This window comes from Lithobates pipiens, unplaced genomic scaffold, assembly GCF_037356315.1.
Source record: "Lithobates pipiens isolate NorthernLeopardFrog02 unplaced genomic scaffold, aLitPip1_a1.2 Scaffold_22, whole genome shotgun sequence".
Classification (NCBI taxonomy): Eukaryota; Metazoa; Chordata; class Amphibia; order Anura; family Ranidae; genus Lithobates; species Lithobates pipiens.
The window spans coordinates 166,158,347-166,178,593 of NW_027507784.1; the positions used below are offsets into that span (position 1 = coordinate 166,158,347).

General features: G+C 39.6%; 2 protein-coding genes across 4 annotated transcripts in view; one reads left to right on the plus strand and one right to left on the minus strand.

Annotated features, from left to right (window-relative positions):
* Window positions 1–4,133, plus strand: part of LOC143924323 (alpha-aspartyl dipeptidase) — a 76,931-nt gene extending 72,798 nt beyond the window's left edge. For all 3 annotated transcript variants that reach the window (XM_077448573.1, XM_077448574.1, XM_077448572.1), the window contains 2 exons: window positions 746–828; window positions 3,976–4,133. In XM_077448573.1, coding sequence (XP_077304699.1) covers window positions 746–828; window positions 3,976–4,033 — 141 coding nt within the window. In that variant the 3' untranslated portion in view covers window positions 4,034–4,133. The remainder of the gene's footprint in view (window positions 1–745; window positions 829–3,975) is intronic.
* A 2,794-nt stretch (window positions 4,134–6,927) lies between these two features.
* LOC143924325 (neurobeachin-like protein 1) overlaps window positions 6,928–20,247 on the minus strand; it is a 204,938-nt gene continuing 191,618 nt past the window's right edge. Inside the window, exon 53 of the mRNA XM_077448575.1 lies at window positions 6,928–17,348. Within this exon, the coding sequence (XP_077304701.1) occupies window positions 17,250–17,348 (99 nt within the window). The 3' untranslated portion in view covers window positions 6,928–17,249. The remainder of the gene's footprint in view (window positions 17,349–20,247) is intronic.

The window sequence follows — 20,247 nt, forward strand, 5'->3', positions numbered from 1 at the left end:
CATACATGTAATTTGCTTTTAATCTCTCAACCACGAGACTAAGTTCTAAGTCACCATTTTGTAAATAAATAAATAAATCCACATTATTTTGCTAGTAAAAACCTGTTCATTTATTGATTCTTAAATGGAATTTGCACAGCGCTTCACCCACAAGCAATGGATCACAGGTGCAATGTCAGGTTCCTGCAGACACTCACTACAGCCACCTGCCCTTACCTCCGTATGATCAGACAACTACTTGGCTGCAGGAAGAGCCCATAAACTACAAGGGCTGTAATAATATTGGATCCTAAACTAAAAAGCAGCAACTAATACATGAAATACACACATGTTATCAAGAAAGGAGAAACCACCACTTCACTGAAGGAAGACTGCACTTATATCATTTTTATCAGTTATCACAGGCGTTCATATCACTAATAAGAGATTGCTTGGACGTTATTTTTAAGATTTTGATTAATTTACTTTTTGCAATCTTTTTTGATTTTTATTTTTCAATTTGCACATTCACTTATATTTTGTCACCATATGTTTAGAATTAATTAATGTTGTGTTGTGTTATTATTTTTTTGTGTCACATTCATGTACATATATTCAAATTTTTTTTTTTTTTGATCACTGGTGGTTTCATTGTTAGCGCAACTATTTCTTCCTCCTTTCCTGTAGTAATATATATGTGTACAGAAGTATATGTATTTGGTTATGAAAGGTGTGAAATTTTCTTCACCAGAAATTCTGTTTTCAGGGTCTTCGAGAGGGTTGTATGCTTCTAGTTGAAGGGAATAAAGCAACACTTCTTGGCAAAACCAAAGCTCGACTCTTTCTAAGGTAAGAGCTGACCTGATCTGAGAGGGCAGTTTATGATTACAAATGTAAAAACACAATAATTGTTGCATTAAGGTATTTCCAGCAGGCAAAGCTGTATCATCTGGGGTGATGAGGGAATGGTTATAATGTCAGGATACTGAACATATAGTCCAAAGTTCTGACCATTGAACAGCAGACAGACAATAAATGAATAAAATTATGTTAAGAATGACTCATGGTAGGGGTACAGGGTTTTTTAAGAAAAGTCCATAGCCTGGGTGATTACCACAGGGAATGTAGCTTGCACAGGGAAGGCAGCACGCTGAAGAACCTATGGGAAGAATACAAGAAAAACAGACAAGCAGCACCAATCTAAGTGCAGCAATATTGTAACATATTTAATTTAGTAGTAATGCACTCACTTGAAACAGGATAAAAGCAGGCACATCTTAGTGAATGTCAGATGAACAACAGGGTCCAAAACGATCATCCAGGCAGCATGGCGACACCAGTGCAGCCTACAGCACCTGTCAATGTGCGTTCAATGGTTTGTACCAAATATACCATGTAGCAAGCGTGTTTCATTTCAAATGTCCTTCACAAAGCATTGCTCATACCTACTTTTTTCTTTAAGTACATTCTCAGACTTCTTGTTAAAAAAAAAAAAAAAAGTACACTCTCAGTGAAAAATAAAGCATTACTAAAACCAGTGTTCAGACCTAATGTAGAATTCCACCCACAAATCAAACTCTAAAAATGTATGCTACTTTGACTATAGTCACCACAATTTAAAGTGTCTTGAATATCCCCCTTTAGTTTGGATTATTTACATGTTGATTTTGCCATTGCTTCTGGGAATCCTGCATTTCATATGGTAGGCCATCAAAGATAATGCTGTGTTCCTAAATTCACAGCTATGTTATTGTCCTTCCAGTGTGAGTCTCAAAACCACTCACAGCTCTGACATTATCACCTTCTGGCCTCACTCCAGCAGACTCCGCCAACTACCTATAGAGGAAGAGCTCAAAGTATTGGTGGTCCCAGGACCACCACAATACAATTTTTATAAACTATGGCTATAGAATGATTTTTTTAAACATGCTTTTACTTCTTTGAAGAGGCTGTCATTACTGCATTCAGCATACGTTTGAGTGCATAACTTGCCGTCTACTTTAAAGTATATGTGTAGATTCTGTAACCAGAATCAGAACAAGAAAAATTCAGATTTTTTTGACAAGTTTACCTTTGAGAGGACAATTGGTAATCTTTTACAAAACGAATTTACTGAAAGCTGAGCTCCCCTCCGGCCACTGACAGCTTTAATCCAACGGCTTCCATATCAATCCTCAGGCATTTTAATTGCCCAGGCCACGAATAGAGTTTTCTTTTGGTGGTTTTAATCACTTATGTGTTTTTTATTTTTCCCTTAATAAAAATAGCTTTTCTTAGTTTCTGTCAGTAAATTTTGTAAATAAGTAATTTTTCTCCTTCGCTGATGGGGCACTGATAAGGAGGCACGAATATGCTGCACTTATGGGTACTGATATATGGCACTGATAGGTGGGATTGATGGATAGCACTGGTAGCCAGCACTGACTGACATCACTAATGGACACTTATTGCTGGCACTGTGGGGGATTTATTGTAATCAGGGCACTGATGATCAGTGCCCTGATTACATATCTAGATGTTCCCTGAGGAGATGCCGCTCATCGGCTCACCTCGCCACACATTCTGTCCGTGTGAGGCAAGGAGTGCCAATTACCGGCACCTCCATGTTTACATGTGACTGGCTGCGATTGGACACAGCCGATCACATGGTTAAAGAGCTGCGGCTCTTTACAGAGATCGGGGGAGCAACAAGAGCGGTCGTTCCGGGGCACCGTCATATGACGACATCCCAGAACGAGAGCCACACCTCCCCGCCATAATTTGGCGGTGGGTGGGCGACAAGTGGTTAACCACTTCAATATTGGACACACTCACCCTCTTTCTGGCCAGGCTAATTTTTACCTTTCATTATTCAGTCACTTTACCCAAATGTAATTATCATTTTTTTTACACAAATAGAGCTTTTTTTTATGGTATTTAATGAATACTGTTTTTTTTTTGCTCTATAAATGAAAAAAATACCCCAAAATTTTGAAAAGAACACGCTTTTCTTAATTTCGTTCATATGGATTTTTGCAAGTTAATAATCTTTCTTCATAAATCTTTCTTCATAAATTGAAAATTGATCAATTCTGATGTACTAATGGATTGGTGATATTGTTCAAAAATATATTTTTTTTCCATTTTTTTTTTTTTTTTTTTTACATATTGTGACCAGAGCAGTACATTGTCACCATAGTGATTCTGTACTGCTCTGGGGAGGTGGTGAGATTTTTATTTTCGCTATGATTTCTTATTACAGTGATGATCTGATCACTGTTATTAGCGATACATTTTATGAATGGCATCCGTTTATGTGCCATTGTGTACTATTGTGATAGCTGTAATTGACGACATGGTACAGATTCACTGTGATTGGGCCCTGTGCCATGTGATCACTGTGACCAATCACAGAGATCACAATAGTACACAGTGAATGGCTATGAATGAAAATGTGTACTATTGACATGTGATTGCTGTGACTGGTCACATGGTACCAGGGCCAGACCAGTACAACAATTTGTCAACATGCGAAAGATTGTGCTGCTGTGTGACCCTAGGCCTAGGGCTTGTATGCAGCACGCACCCAGAGGTTGCATATGACATTCTCCCAGGATAATAGTGCTCCTGTCTGGCCATAATTTTACATTGGGCAGGGTGGGAAGTGGTTAAAGAGACATGGCATGTCTGTTTTGAGGTAAAAAATCCTGCCTGTCCACAGTTTGTTTTAATTAAAACTCCACTTTAATCTAAGGTTTATCACAGCATTTCTGGCAGAATCAACAGGTATTTATTACACACTTTGGTATATTTCACAGAAAAATAGGGAGCAAATAGGTTTCATTTTAGGGTTTACATACACTTTAACAGACCATACCAGAACCCAGTGCAGGTTAGAAACAGGATTATAATCTGACTGGTTGCTGTCAGTGGTATGGATATACCTCCACACAATAGCGTGGATATAACAGTTGTTATGAAATGTAACAACACACTCTCTTTATTTTCTTGCTCCAGAGACAAAGACCCTACAGAACATGAGCCAGGACAAGACTTCAGCTTCCTCTTGGATTAGTGATGAACAAAATATATAGTAAAACAAACATTTTGTGCAGTCTTGTGTGTTTTTAATAAACTACAGGTTAAAACTGAAAATACAATTATATAAAATATTATACAGACTTTTCATTTTTTTTTCTTACTTTTTTTAATCAGGAGCTAGCTGCAGGTCAAATGCAAAGGGTTAGTGACATTATTGGTAATAGATGGGTGGACTTTATGGAGTTGATTTACTAAAACTGGCACATGCAAAATCTGGTGCAGCTGTGCATGGTAGCCAGTCAGCGGATTTTAGTTGCTCAGCGGGGGATCGCTCCACTGATCCTTGCTGAGCAGGCAGATGACAAGTCTGCGTCCACTCCACTGTGCAGGACACAGTCCCACTCTCCTCTATAGCTAAATCGGATGGAAGCAAATTGCTTGTCCGTTTCCATCCAATCCAATCTGCCGGACGGATGGAAAATAGGACCATCATCTGTCTGATTTTTGCGGGCACGATCGGATCAGATGGCAGCAGGTGTAAGCGGACACGTGTCATGTCCACCTGAAAAACTGGCAGGCAGACCTGATTGGAAAGCCCATGTGAAAGGGCCCTAAAGCTGGTCATAACGTAATAAATTTTGCAAACAAATGTTCTTATGAAAGATGCTTAGTACAATCTAAGGCTTGATAAATGTCATTAAAAAGTACTTAAAAAATGTTATTTACTTGAAATCAATTGAACGGAGATGAAAAAAATAAAATAATTGACATTCCTTGCCACAACCAAGAAATACAAATGTTGGTTTTGGGTATACTTTAACCACTTAAGGACCAGGCCATTTTTTGCGATATGGCACTGCGGCGCTGTACCCAAATAAAATTGATGTCCTTTTTTCCCACAAATAGAACTTTCTTTTGGTGCTATTTGATCAACTCTGCGGCTTTTATTTTTTGCGCTTTAAACAAAAAAAGACCGACAAGTTTGAAAAAAAAGAATGTTATTTTGCTATAATAAATATCCCCAATAAAAAAAAAAATGTCTTCCTCAGTTTAGACCTATATGCATTCTTCTACATATTTTTGGTAAAAAAAAAACAAAAAAGCTAAGCATCCATTGATTTGCGAAAAAGTTATAGTGGCTACAAAATAGGGGATAGATTTATGGCATTTTTATTATTATTTTTTTCTAGTAATGGCGGTGATCTGCGATTTTTAGCGGGACTGCTACATTGCGGTGTACACATCGGACACTTTTTTGGGACCATTGACATTTATACAGCGTTTAGAGCTAAAAAATAGCCACCGATTACTGTATAAATGTCACTGGCTGGGAAGGGGGAGGGGGAGATCAAGGGGTTAAATGTGTGTCCCTAACTTGGGGGGAAGGGGTGGGACTACCTGGAGGAGACCGATTTGCTGTTCATAATCAGTATGAACAGCAAATCTGTCTCCTCTCTCCTGACAGAACAGAGATCTGTCTGTTTACATTGACAGATCTCCGTTCTTTTTCTCTCAGAAGCGGACATAGTGGCCGCCGGGCACATGCATTGGCTCCGTTGTCATGCAGAGGGCGTGCGCCCGTGCCCCCTAGTGGTCTTAAAGCACATGGCGTACAGCAACAGCGATTCGCCTCGGGGAGCCAACCTGCTGCATTAACATACATCTTTTGCAGAAAAGAAAAAAGATTTCTGTTGGTCCTATGAAAGACTTTAGTATCCAGTTAGCCTCCTGGTAACAATTACATCCTGGTATCTGTCTTTTGGGTTGGGAAAACCATGGGGACACAGGAAGGAGTTCAGCAGCTAACCTCATTGATAAACACCCTGCACCTGCCCTCCCCCTCCAGCCCTCTTCTGTACTCGCATACAATTAATGTCTATGACCACCTTTCTCACTGAATGCTTTTTTGAAAGCAAAAAAATGGATCTTTTGCGTAAAGCGGAGTTCAACCCAAAAGTGGAACTTCCGATCATTCATCTCCTCTCCCCCTCTGGTGCTTTTGGGGGGGAGAGGATACCTGTCTTTGACAGGTATCCTGTTCCCACTTCCAGGAGTCCTGGCTGCGGCTCATGACATCTCCACAGGGCTCCCTCCTCCTCCCCCTGTGGCCGGGCCAGTAGGGGAGAGGAATGGGGCCTCGTTTGTGCGCAGTAGGGTTCCCGGTGTGAAGCTGTAAGGCTACACTGCCTGGTACCCTTACCTGAAATGGTAGTGGCAGCACCCAACAGCTGATAGAAACATCAGCTGCAGTGCTGGTAAGTGTCCTATTGTTAAAAGCCAGCAGAAGCAGTATGTCGCCCTGGCTCTCTCAGATCATAACCCATCTGGTCTCTGTCCACCTCTGTGACTAGCCATGCAAACCACTGGATTTTTTCCCCAGGCTTGACGGTAAGAATGGTAAGCCCGAAAAACACTGGCGCGTGGGGGTAAGCCTGAAAAACACCCGCTGCTTCAAATAGAAATCCAGTGGCTAGGATCGCTTTTATGAGAAACAGAATAATCGCCAGCTGAAGAAAAAAAAAGAAGCTTCAGTCATAACCCCAAAAATAGACCACCTAAAAGCTGCAACATATATATACTTATTGCGGTCGGCAAGTGGTTCAGAAAGGTAAGCACGTCCTAATCTGTGATGCACAAGGCAGTGAATGATGGGATATGAAGATTCCTGGATGGTCATCACATGATCTACATACAGCAAGTGATGGAGGCAGAAAACATGAGGTAAAATAGGTGAGCACATTGGGATGGCCTGGGCAGAAAGGACATTAGAAAAGGCTTCTATTTATTATGAAAAGTGAAATTCTGCCTGAAAAAGGTGAACTTGGCCTTAATCTTCCTTACTGTGTGTACATTATATATTTTGCAGAAATGTAGAGACAATACTTTGTGTTGGTATCCTGGTTAAATACAAAATAAAGGACACAGAAATGTAAGGCATTCCATTTTATTCTCTGCTGCCAAAAGTTACACTATATACAACAATGAATTCAAATGTATTCTGTACAAAATACTAACTTATTACAGTTTACAAATCTTAAGTTTCTAGAAAAGTGCAAAACATTTTAAAATTCACAATCACCCTGTACACAAAATAGAGCAGATATACAGAGTCCTTTCAATGGCAGAGATGTCTTTGGTTCATTGCCGCGCAAATGGCTGGGACATTCTTTGCCACTTAAAGGAGTAAAATAATTATTAAAATGTCATGTCACAAAAGGTCAGTCTTTAGAAGAAAGGCTGTACACTTCAAACTAAAAACAAAATATGTTGCACAAAAGACACCAGGGAACTTCAGTACAAACTATTAAAGATATTATTCAAAGATGTAAAGTAAAAACCTAAGGACTTGCCAACCAGAAATATAGGGGAATGTGCAAGAACACTGACCACATTTTCAGGGGTTGTTCAGGTCAAATGCCATATACCAAAAGACAAAATCAGTAAGAAAATGAGCAGGTTTGAGTGAGTAAGTTAAAGAGGAAGTAAACACTGCCTCTTTTTTTTTTATGTTTCCTGACCTGCAAAGTAAAAGCATAATGTGCTAGTATGCAATGCATACTAGCACATTATGTGAAACCTACTTGCAAATGAAGCCCTCGTCGTCACCGCTAAAGCCTGCATCCATCTTCGCCCATCTTCCTTCCGGATCCTGTGTGACTAGCCGGAGTCGCATGCCAGTCAAGCATGTTTAGGAGATATTTCCACTACCTATAGGTAAGCCTTATGGCTTACCTATAGGTACAAACAATCCATGGAAGTTTACTTCCTCCCACTGCATATATGCTGCAGCAGGTTGAGCACTGCCTAAGCCCTGCTCCCGCTATGGTTTGACACACTGGGAGCCAATTATTGGGTCCTGCGGCCGGGACCCACCGATCGCTTTCCGAGGAGAGGCAGAACAGCGGTCTGCATATGAAAGACAAGGCAGACCGCTGTTCTGTCAGAGAGGAAAATGGAGATCTTGTGTTTCTGCTAATCAGAAACACGGGTCTCCGTTTTCCTCTAGTGCATCCATTCCCCCCCCCCCCCCGTTAGACATCACTCCCTAGGAGCGCACGTAACTCTTTGATCACCCCTGATGTTAGCCTCTTTCCTGCCAGTGTCATTTATACAGCGAGTGCATTTTTTATTTATTTTTTTAGCACTGACTACTGTATTGCTGTCACTGGTCCCCAAAAAGTGTCACTTAGTGTCAGATTTGTCTGTAGCAATGTCGCAGTCCCGCTAAAAATCACTGAGCGCCGCCATTAACCACTTCAGCCCGGAAGGTTTTACCCCCTTCCTGATTGCGTCGCTTTAGCTGGTAATTGCGCAGTCATGCAATACTGTACTCAAACTAAATTTGCATCCTTTTTTTTCCCACAAATAGAGCTTTCTTTTGGTGCTATTTGATCACCTCTGTGTTTTTTGCGCTATACGCAACCATTTTGAAAAAAAACAATGTTTTACCTTTTGCTATAATAAATATCCCCAAAAATGTTTTTAAAAATAAATCTACTTTCTTCATCAGTTTAGGCCAATATATGTTCTTCTACATATTTTTGGTAAAAAAAAAAATCGCAATACGCGTATATTCATTGGTTTGCACAAAAGTTATAGCGTCTACATACTATGGGAAAGATTTATGTCATTTTTATTATTATTTTTTACTAGTGATTTTTTTATGTGATTTTTAGCAGTATTGTGACATTGCGGTGGACAAATCTGACATTTTGGGGACCATTGACATTTATACAGCGATCGGTGCTATAAAAACGCACTGATTACTGTGTAAATGATACTGGTAGGGAAGGGGTTAACACTAAGAGGTGATCAAGGGGTTAAATGTGTGTTCCCTAGGTGTGTTCTAACTGTATGGGGATAGGACTGAGTAGGAGAGGAGACATTTCGCTGTTCCTACTTACTAGGGACAAACGACATGTCTACTCACCTATGACAGCACAGGGATTTGTGTTTACACACACAAATCCCCGTGCTGGCGCTCGTGCATGCGCCCTCTGGTAGCTCTTAAAGGAGCACTGTATATATACGGGGTTTCACGTAGTGGTGCCATTGTGTGGCAGTCAATGTATGCGAGTCGGTCGGGAACTGGTTAATAGTAAAAAAAGATAAAAAGTCCATAAATCTATCCCATAGTTTGTAGACGCTATAACTTTTGCGCAAACCAATCAATATACTCTTATTGGGATTTATTTTTATTTTTTTTACCAAAAACATGTAGCAGAATACATATAGGCCTAAATTGATGAAGAAATTCGATTTTTTTTATTGGATGTTACATAGGTACATAGTAGGTGAGGTTGAAAAAAAGACCAGTCCATCAAGTCCAACCTATGTGTGTCTTTATGTGTTTTATAGCAGAAAGCTATATATTTTTTTTTCAAAATTGTCTGTCTTTTTTTGTTAATAGCGCAAAAAATAAAAACCGCAGAGGTGATCAAGTACCACCAAAAGAAAGATCTATTTGTGGGGAAAAAAGGACACTCATTTTCTTTGGGTACAGTGTCGCATGACCGCACAATTGTCAGTTCAACAAACACAGCGCCGTTTTGCAGAAAATGGCCTAGTCAGGAAGAGGGTAAAACCTTCCAGAGCTGAAGTGGTTAAACACAAACTGTTTATTCAACAGTGTGGTGCTCTCTGCTAGGGAATCTCAAATAACAATTTAAAGGGGGGGATTAAAAACTAAGAGCTGTTCTGTTTGATAGGAGCAATAGGTTTGTGTCTGCTGCTTATTCAACTCCCTTTGACCTCCCCCTAAGCCTGCCACAATCCTAGGTCAAGAGTATATGATAAACATTTGCGCAAGCAAACGTTACCATCATAGCATATTCACATCAATTAGAAATCCCCTTCTTCTAATACATAAAACTGTTCACTGCCATATGCTCTTCATCTTAAAATGGAAATTTATCTTCAAATTTTAAATATTATACAGTACAAGGTGCACGCTTCACATCAACTATTAGGATTAGATTGAAGCAATTTAAGCACACATGAGAAACATGGTATTAAATATTACCTTAATAAACTAAAGTCCCACTTTTAAAAACTGCAAGCAGGCAGGCTCTTTGTTGCAGGAGAGATATGCAACATTTCTTGTACAATAAAAGGAAACCAAACTGCCTGCTTGCAATTTTCTTTGGAATGTACACTGAGCTGCGCAAGTGCACAGCGCTTGTGTCCCAGGATGACTGCACCCCCACAAATGCGCAGAAGTGACTTAATCCAGCTTCGGTCTAAGAGAAGGCTGCAGTCTAGCACCCAGGAGAAGCTGGGTAGAAGATGCTGGTGCCTGCAAGGGATGTCACACTGTTGAAGGGAGGTAAGTACTGTGGAGTTTAGCTCCACTTTAAATACACAGCTTCATATAAAAAAACTCAACTTTTTCAGTAATAGTTAAAGCAGTGTTCCACCCAAACGTTGAACTCCTGCCCATTTGTCTCCCCCCCAGTGCCAAATGTCTTTGACAGGTATCCTGTCCCAACTTCCAGGAGTCCGGGCCATGGCAAATTACATCATAGCTCAGCTCCCTCCTCCTTCCCCCGCCGTCAGGTCAGTAGGAGAGCGCAGCGGTGCATTGCACATGCGCAGTGCGGACCCGGCGTGAAGCCATAAGGCTACACTGCCAGGTTTCTTTACCCGCAGTGGTGGCGGCATCAGCTGCAGTGCCGACATCGCTGGACTCCAGGACAGGTAAGTGTCCTATTATTAAAAGTCAGCAGCTGCATTATGTGTAGCTGCTGGCTTTTCATTTTTGCATGGGTGGGAGGACCTCCTCTTTAAACTTGGCCACCACCCAGGCTTTCTGCAGGCTTAATAGAAGAATAGAATAAAAGAAGGCACAGAAGGAGGTAGGACCAAACTCCACTCTTATAGGAAACAGATGTGCATACAATTTCAGTATTCTCTAGCTCTAGATCTTCGGATCATTTTTACAAGGTGCTCTGTCCTTTTACATTTTTATGCTCAGTTTGAATTTCCCAGGTTTAATACTAAGCTTCACATCTGATTTTAATCTCTTGCTACTAAGAGTAATAGATTGTTGGTAGCTCAGTCATGCTACTATAACTCACTAGCGATTATTTACGAAGCATAGCATAAGTTCACCTCCCTCCAGTCTTATGGGTGCCCACAGTTGAAATGCCAGCACCAGGGAGAGAGGCCCATGGGAAAGAATGGCTCGGGTGAGCATATCGCTGGATCTTGGGACAGGTGAGTGTCTGTTTATTAAAAGTCAGCAGCTACAGTTTTTGTAAGCTGCTGACTTCTAATAAACACAAAAATGACTGGAGCGCCTCTTTAAGAACTAGCAATTTTAGTAGTGGGGCTGAGCTACTGAAAATCCCTGTTGTAGCTCTATCTTTGTGAGGCGACTACAAGCAAATTGTTAAATCTCTCATTAGCAATAAGATAAAATGATCTGTGTAGCGATAACCTTATCATCGCTCTATTCCAGAAGAGTCAAATAACAGAGCGCAAGAAAGGACGCCTATAAGAAAAATAGACACTAAGGGGTTGATTTACTAAAACTGGAGCATGCAAAAATCTTATACAGCTTCGCATGGTAGCCAATAAACTAACTCCAACTTGTTCAATTAAGCTCTGAACAAAAAAACAAAACAGTTTTCTATACAGAGCTGCCCCAGCCTTTGCACTCTTCAGTTTTGGTAAATCAATCCTTAAGAAACCACAAAGCTCAAATTATTATGCAAGTCCTAAACCTACTAAGATTTTTTTTTTTCACCTGTACAACCCCTTTAATCTGATCTTGATCCTTTACGTTAATCTGCTCCCATTATGTAAATGAAAGCACCTCCAATTTGGGAGTCACTTTGTAATAAAACAATAAGGCATAGCATCTTGCTGAATTTTGTGGTTTAAAAAATAGAGATGCTATTATATTGTACCAGAATAAAAAAACACAAGAAGCAACAATATGATGAATCACTGAATAATATTGCTCTTTCAATAAATCATGATTGTAACAAAAACACAAATATAATTATATTGCACTCAGTAAAATCTTAACTTAAATCTGCTGAGAGAGTTTAGAAATCCATTGTGCTCCCAGATTTGCTTAAAAAAGAAAGGCCACAGCGATAATTTTATAAATCGATAACATATATGATATAAATATGAAGCTTACATCAAAATAAGCACTTAGTAGTTTAAGAAAAATAAGTTAAAGGCAGACCTATCATCTACTTTTTTAAAACCTCTAGACTCTTCATTGGTTTAAAATTACCAGCTGCAGTTTAGTGTAATAGTGCTTTCGCCATGGTATCTCCTAAAGCAATAGCCTGGCTAGATTTATAGCAGATACTTCTTATACTAAATTTCTTATAATTGTTTATTGTGATTCAACTTTTACTTTGGTTTAAAGTGATCCTGTCATAACTTCACATGTTTTAGGCTGAACTTATCACTTAAATGCATACAATTATCACTTAGGCTGTATTCACACCTATGTATTTTTAGTGCTTTTTGCATTTTGCAAATTTGTACTACAGAACGTGTTCCATAGGAAACCATGTTAAATGGACTGTAGTGCAAATCTGCAAAATGCACTAAAACTGCATAGGTGTGAATCCAGCCTTACTGATAGGTGTCCCCTGAAATTGTCAGAAAAATTGAGAAAGCTGCAGCAATCTTTGCTGAAAATAGAGGAATCATATTGACATACTAAAGGTACCACCAGTACTTCCAGTGCTGACGGCATACATTTAAGTGTGTGAAGTGGTGACAGTTACTTTAAAGGAAACATGCCACAAAATAAATGTGGCTGCCGTTACTTGACCTTTATCTGGAAATGCCAGTTGTCTGTCTGCATTGCTGACCCTCTGGCTTCAGAACATTTAATCACTGAGAAAAAAATAAGCAGATGAGGAAAGTTGAAAAAAGTCCTTATCTGTCTGCTTATTGCAGGTCAGTGACTTACATTATTCAACCAAGAAGGTCAGCGTGACAGCCAGGCATCTAGCATTTCCAGAGAGGTCAGCCTACATGATGCTCTTGTGACAGGTGTACTTTAAGTAGTTCAGTGTTGCATGATGGGTCAGCTTTAAATAAATAAATACTGGAAGACCTTACATTTTGATCCCATTAGGTGTATAGAAAACAACAACATTATTACATGATTCCTAATTAATACAAAAAACAAAATTGCTTTCAGAAAATGGGGTTCAATAATGCATACATGTCAGTTAGCTGTACAAGTAATGAGAAGGGTCCCAGGTCAATGTATATAAGGACAACATGATGTAGCGTACACATACTATAAAGATTTCGTTTATTGGTAAAGTCATTTGAAATTGTACAAAACCTCTGCAGTTTACACATATGTAACTAAATATTTGGTGTAGTGTGACAAATGTAGCTTTAGAATTAAGTGAAAGTAAAATAATTCAAAAATCTTTCTAATCTTGTACCAAATACAAGAGGAAGGCATACCTCTGCAGCAGCAAAGAATTATTAAACATATGTACATATAAAGCCAATGCTAGAAAGTAGGAAATCCGTTTTAAAACTGTAGACATATCAATAACCAAGAAATGTAAAGTTTTGTATGCGTTTTAGAAAAAAAGAAAACTATGTATAAACTTTACACATTTGTGCTTTCAAACAGAATAGAGATCCTCTCTTCATTTCTGTAAAGAATGTATATAAATAGAAATAGACAGTTTAAATTAGATAGAATTTTTCAGGATAAAATAAAGATATACAATAATTAAAGTTAAAATGATCTATATACAGGCGGTAGATAGGATCTTAAATACAACAAATTATAAGCCACATATCTCCTATTCCCAACAGTGTTTGAGCAAATGGTAAAGAAATCTGGACAATGGAAAATAATGAATGGCTTTGTTATCATGTCTGGATAGAATTCTAAAATTTAAAGCCTCTGGACCCATGTGTGATTTTGTACCCACTAGCAAAATAAAAAAAAAAAAATATATTTATTAGGACAAATATAATTAAAAAAAAAAAAGTCTGCCTGGAAAAATATGTTTGCCATATTGTTACATGAACCAAAACACACAAGCTTACTAACCTCTTATAAATAGGTAAATAACATATAGCAGTCTGCATGTACAAGAAATATGGTATGTAAAGGGCTCATTTAAAAAGTGTGTGATGCTGGAATGACAGCTACACTGATATACTCAATGGAAAATATGGAAGAGAAATGAAACCATGCAGAGCAGACTGACAAACACGGAAAATACGTAATGTTCGGAAATGTAACAGCACACAGTAATCACATTATAAATAGATTAGTAAATTGCACAATCAGAGTGCTACATTGGCAAAGCATGACAGACTGCTTGATCACCTCCAACTGAATGCATCTTTTATACAACTACTTCAAGTAAATAGAATACTACAGTATTGATTAAATCACAGTTTAAAGATGTGTTACATTTGGCAAACACATCTTTACATATAAATCAATACAGAAAAGCATTTTTGTGAGAGGAAAAACAACCAGTGTTGATTATTTTTCTTTTTTTTTTTGTAAAGAATTATACCTATCCTCCTATTATCAGCAGAATGTATTTATGATTAAAATTACGCTATGACAGTACAAAGGAAGGTTATTAAAAGTCCTTTAACTTCTATAGATCTTAAAGATCCCACAATGCTCCTGTGAAAATTTATAATGGCCTTAACTAAAAAAAAGATAGGGGTAGGATGTAGAAATGGAAGTAACACAGAGCAAGCAATAAAAGTACAATATATGCATTACAGGCCTGACTACAGCAAACTAGATTGCAACAGGCTCCTATAGATCACCAAATATTGCTTCCTGCTCTATTATATAACCCCCATTGTTTTAGAAAGCTGGCAACACACATCTAGCAAAAGTTTAAGGCCTCGTGCACACTAAGCACTATAAATGCTGATTTAGGGACCTCTGGCATTTTATTCTGCCTCTAAACACGCCTCCATATAAGTCTATGTGTCCATGCACACATAGGAGTTTAGAGGTAAAAAAATCCCACTGGCAGCGTGCCCAGGAGCAGCAGCAATTTGGCAGAAAAATGTTTTTTATACGTGTAAACATGTCTAAATGCATGTTAACGCTAGGGGCGTCAAGGGCTTGCTCGTTAAAGAGGAGCGCCAGTCTCCCCTCAAAAAATGTAGTATCTACAAATACTGTAGATGCTGACTTTTGCTATAAGGACACTTGGCTGTCCAAGGATCCAGCATTGTCCTCATCCGAACCAATTCTTTAATCGACTTCAGGTCCAGGCGCTGGCATCTTGACTAAGGGAAATCAGCAGTGAAGCCTTGAGGCTTCACAGCCAGTTTCTCATTGTGCATGTACAAGCCGCGCTGTGCTTTGTGAATGGTCCCTCAGTCCTCTGGCGCATGTGATGTGATCTAACAGGAAGTGGGAGCGGGTACCTGTCAAAACCAGGTATCCGCTCTCCCCTTTCCCCCTAAAAAGTGCCAAATGTGGCAGAGGATGGGGAGGTAAATAAGTGGCACTCCCCCTTTTGGGTGAAGTTCAGTTTTAATGAATTTCAGTGGCCAGAATTATTACTCTGGCCTCTGTGCCATTTTTGTAATTTTGGGGATTTTGTATTTTACCTCCTCACAAGGTTAAATAATATTATTCTGTATTGTAACATTCTACTGTACTGCATTGGTACCACTGTTTGAAAACATACTAAAAACAGTGGAAATGGAAATCGTTGATTCTGGCCAATTAAATGAATGCACGCCCAAGCGATTGGCGCGCCTAAATGCATCTAGACGTGTTTACACATATCATATCCTGCCAAAATGCTGCTGCTGCTAGGAGGTAAGATGTTTAGGAGAGTTGGGCAAGCACCCTGTGTGCATGGGGCCCAAGATATGCTTGGATCAGAAAGCCCTGCTCTAAAGGGGTAAATGCTTGTTAGGCAGCCAGATGCAGGGAGTAACATGGAAATAGAAACTGAATTACTAATGAAGAGGCAAACACCACCAGTCATCCATATACAGCCTATTACTTGAACAGTGAGTTAAAAAAATTACATTACTTATACAGGCTATTAATTACATGAATCCTAAAACAGTCCTGAACCAAGGTTAAGCTTGATTAGATGCAAACTTATCCCCCTTTGGAAATACTTGCAGGTAGACCTTTTTACCTACCAAATGATTTTAATTCTTTAAATACTGATGGCCAGATTTGTGAACTAGACACCACTGCTAATACAGCCAGGTCCTCGACCACAACTGCAGCAGTTGCACAACTTCTCATGAATGGATTACCTCTAGCCTGCTGGTCAGTGAAAGATGCACCAACAATGCTGATGACATTATTCTTCTCTTCTCCTTTAGTGCTGCCCCCTCTCAATACCAACTTGAGTGCTGCTGCACTTCCATAAAGGTACTTAAAAATAAATTTAATGCACTAACTGGTGATGCTTATGATCTACCTAGAGTTTAATTTTAAAGTAGGGGGTTAAGCTATTGGCCACCTGCTTCTTCAATTCAGAAGACTGATTTTCTTTATGGTAAATTTCTCCATATGGACAAGAAGAGAGAATTGCCATGAAATAAATGAATATCAGCATCATGGTAAAGCAAAGCTGTCGAAAACAATCAAAAACGCAGATAATGATATACAATTCTGTGGTATCTTACATAAACATTTATAAAAAAAAAAAGTCAAATGAAACGTGCATTTGAAAAAAAAAATATATAAAACAATTGATTGATTATGTTACAATCCAGTTACACATAAATAAACCTTTAACTGCATCTGCAGATTCTTATAGAACCGCTTATAATAAAAACTATAAATTAAATTTGTGAGTGCTTTGTTGCGATTCTGCTGAAGAAGGAATGTAGCCCCACTTCCCTGTAGTGTTTGGAAACCCTCTACAATAAAACGAGAAATATTACAGAGCATAGAAAGATGTAGTGCAATGAACAAAAGGAAGATATGGTGATTAGATGTTATCTGAGATTCATTCAGTGGGTTACTGTTCCGCTGCGAGACTTGCGTAAATTCCTGGCAGCAAAAGAGTTAAGCAGCAATTTAGTGTCGAAAATAATACACTTGAATGTAGAGCCTCTGAAATCGGTGGTTTATACAAGCCAGCACTGTGTACAGTACAGGTAACATCAATGCAGCCGGAGGACTTCATTTCATTTTAAATAGAAGCATGTACCCTTGAAATTCACTTTGTGAAACCTCCATAAGGCATTGCGAAGAGGCTTGTCATTAAATTACTATCAGAGTGAAGTTAAGAATCTTGCGTGTTATATTCCGTCTCTCCAGAAGAAATCTGGCTAAGTCGTCTGCTAGAACCAAAAAGCTTTCGGGATATTTGACCTGACTTTGCCTAAAAAAAGAAAGCAAATTTGCTATTATATAGAACATATTATGTTATATAACATACAAGTCTTGCTAATTAATGCCAAATCTCACCACTTGAACTATTGAGTTTATATAATTTGTTTCTAGAGGTTTATACACATAATAATACAGGAACCTGTTGCAAGACAGATAGACACTTTTTTTAAATTTTTTTTTACAAATACTCAGTGCATGTTCACGTGTGTATGGTGACAATGGATAGTAAGCAACAAAAATACACATCATATGTTATGTATTTTTGAAGGAAAACTTGAAGGCTTTGGGCAAGTATTTTTTTAGTTAAGGATTTTAAATAAATATGTTTAATATAAAAAACTCACACATTTAGGGCTCATTCACACTAGAATGCAATGTGGGAGAGCATTTCAATCACACTGCCCTTGCAATTTGCTGCGGGGGTCAGTTCATAGTTACCAACACCCAAGCCCAGACTGGACATAGGGAACACCGGGCATCTGCCCAGTGGGCCACATGTTTTAAATTTGATCCGATGTTGAAACCATGCCACCACTCCATTCCATTCCATTCTGCCATCTTCTTCCAACTCCTAGGGGGCGTGGCAATGCTGAGCGAGCGCCATTCAGCGCCAGCCATGGTTGCTCGGTGGCAGCTGCAAGGACCGCCCCCAGGGGCGGACTGACCATTTAGGCTCTCTGGCTGGCTGACCGCCCGAGGGCCAGAGCCAGTAGGAGGACCTATTAGAGGTTCCTAGGTGGATGGGGCAGGGTGCAGTCAGCCACGGGATGGATGGTGTCAATGCCTCCTGGTCCTGAGAGGAAAGCGAGGAACCGAGAGAGGCCGAGGAGGAGGAGGACACTTCCTGGACTAGGTAAGTGTTACTGGCTGTGACAGAGGGAGGAGGGGAGGGAGAGAGACTGGCAAGCATCTGAGAACCGGAGTGTGACAGCCTGCCTTCTACACAGACAGGGGAGAGACCACTCTGAGAGGAGACCTGTGTATGTGGGTGGTGGATGTACTGTACTTCATACAGTATAATGGTGGGACATAGCAGACACACTGATCAACCTCTTTCTCTCAAACCCCCTCTTTCCCCTCCCTCTAACTCCCCTTCTCTCTCACACCCCTCTCTCTTACCCCCCCTCTCTTCCCTTCCTCCATCTCTCTCCTACTTTGCCTCCCCACCTCTCTCTCTCCCTCCTAGACATAGATATACGGCGGAACAAGATGATGTACCTAGTATGTGATCTGACACTTGCGTGTAGACAGTGCACACCACCGGCAACCCAGTCATGCTGTGAGTAAACACAGACATGAATTTACACCGGACAGAGCCCTGCCTGTGTAATAAGGCAGAGCTCTGTCCTGTCAGCGGGGAAGTAATAGATTTTCTTTACCTGCAAAGCAGGGCATAAAATCCACGACTTCCCTTAGTAAAAGCACCAATCACAGTACACACAAGCACTAGCTAGGCACACATTTAACCCTTTGATTGCCCATGATGTTTAACCTCTTCCCAGCCAATGTCATACGGTGCATGTTTTTAGCACTGATCACTGTATTAGTGTCACTGGTTCCCACAAAGTGTCAGCTAGTGTCCAAATGTCTGCCGCAATATCACAGTCGCTGATCACCATCATTACTAGTAAAAATAACTAAAAATTTCAGTATATATCCCATTTATATCCCATATTCCCGTTTGTAGACACTAATACTTTTACGCAAACCGATCAATATACACTTATTGGGATTTTTTTTTGCCAAAAACGTAGCAGAATTAATTTTTTAGATTTTTTACATATGCTTTTTAACAGAAAGTAAAAAATTATTATTTTATTTTTTGTTTATAACCCGAAAAAAAAAAATCAGAGGTGATCAAATACCACCAAAAGAAAGCTCTATTTGAAAAAAAACCCATACATTTTATTTGGGAACAGCGGTGCATTACAGCGCAATTGTCAGTTAAAATAATGCAGTGCTATATCGCAAAAAAATGGCCTGGTCATGAATGGGGGTAAGTCTTCCAGAGGTCAAGTGGTTAAACTTGGAAGTGCCCAACAGCTTCTATGGAAAAAAAGCCTAATGGAAACTTCCATCAGGCTATGTCCGGTCTATGCAGCTTAGCTGCAATATGTAGGTGGGGTTTGTGTAGCTGTAGCTTGAGTGTGGGCAGTGACACAGGGGGCCCCTGTGATCTTCTACTGCCCCGGGGCTCCATGAGTTGTCAGTCCATGCCTGATATGGCCTGCTTAATCTAAAATGCCTGGGCCTATTATTTGTCCCAGTCCGAGCCTGCCAACACCCCAAATACAAGTTACAAACACAGTCTGTTTGCCCACACTGGATTGCACTGTATAAAAGTACCATGCAATGCTGTTATCATGCGTTTAAAAAAGTATGGCATGCACTACTTTTGGTGTGGTGCAATTTCAGCCCATTCAAAATAAATGGGCTGAAATCACACTGCACAGGACTGCATGTGAATTGCACAGGAACTGCACAGCGGTTAAGATTAGGCTGCTAAATGTACAATACATTTGGGATAAAACTTAATAAATTCCTATTTTCACATAATTAAATAAAGTTAAAATTCACCCTTTTTCAGTTAAAGCTGAAATCCAGGTATGGGGGTTTCATGCATGGTTACCTTTTTTCCAGCCTGGGCAATCTAAGTATACATATTCCATACCTGTGAAAGCAAAGAATCACTGTAGTAACCGCTGCTACTACAGTGATCCTTGCTATTTTCCGGATCCAGTGCTGAGCGGCTACCTTGCTTTAAATAACCTCAGGAGGTAACTCACTTAATACAGACGCCATTCAGAGAACACCTTGTATTTTTCTCAATAAATACAAAGTGTTCTTTGATTGGACAAGGTGGAGATTGGGATGCTACTGTCATACCA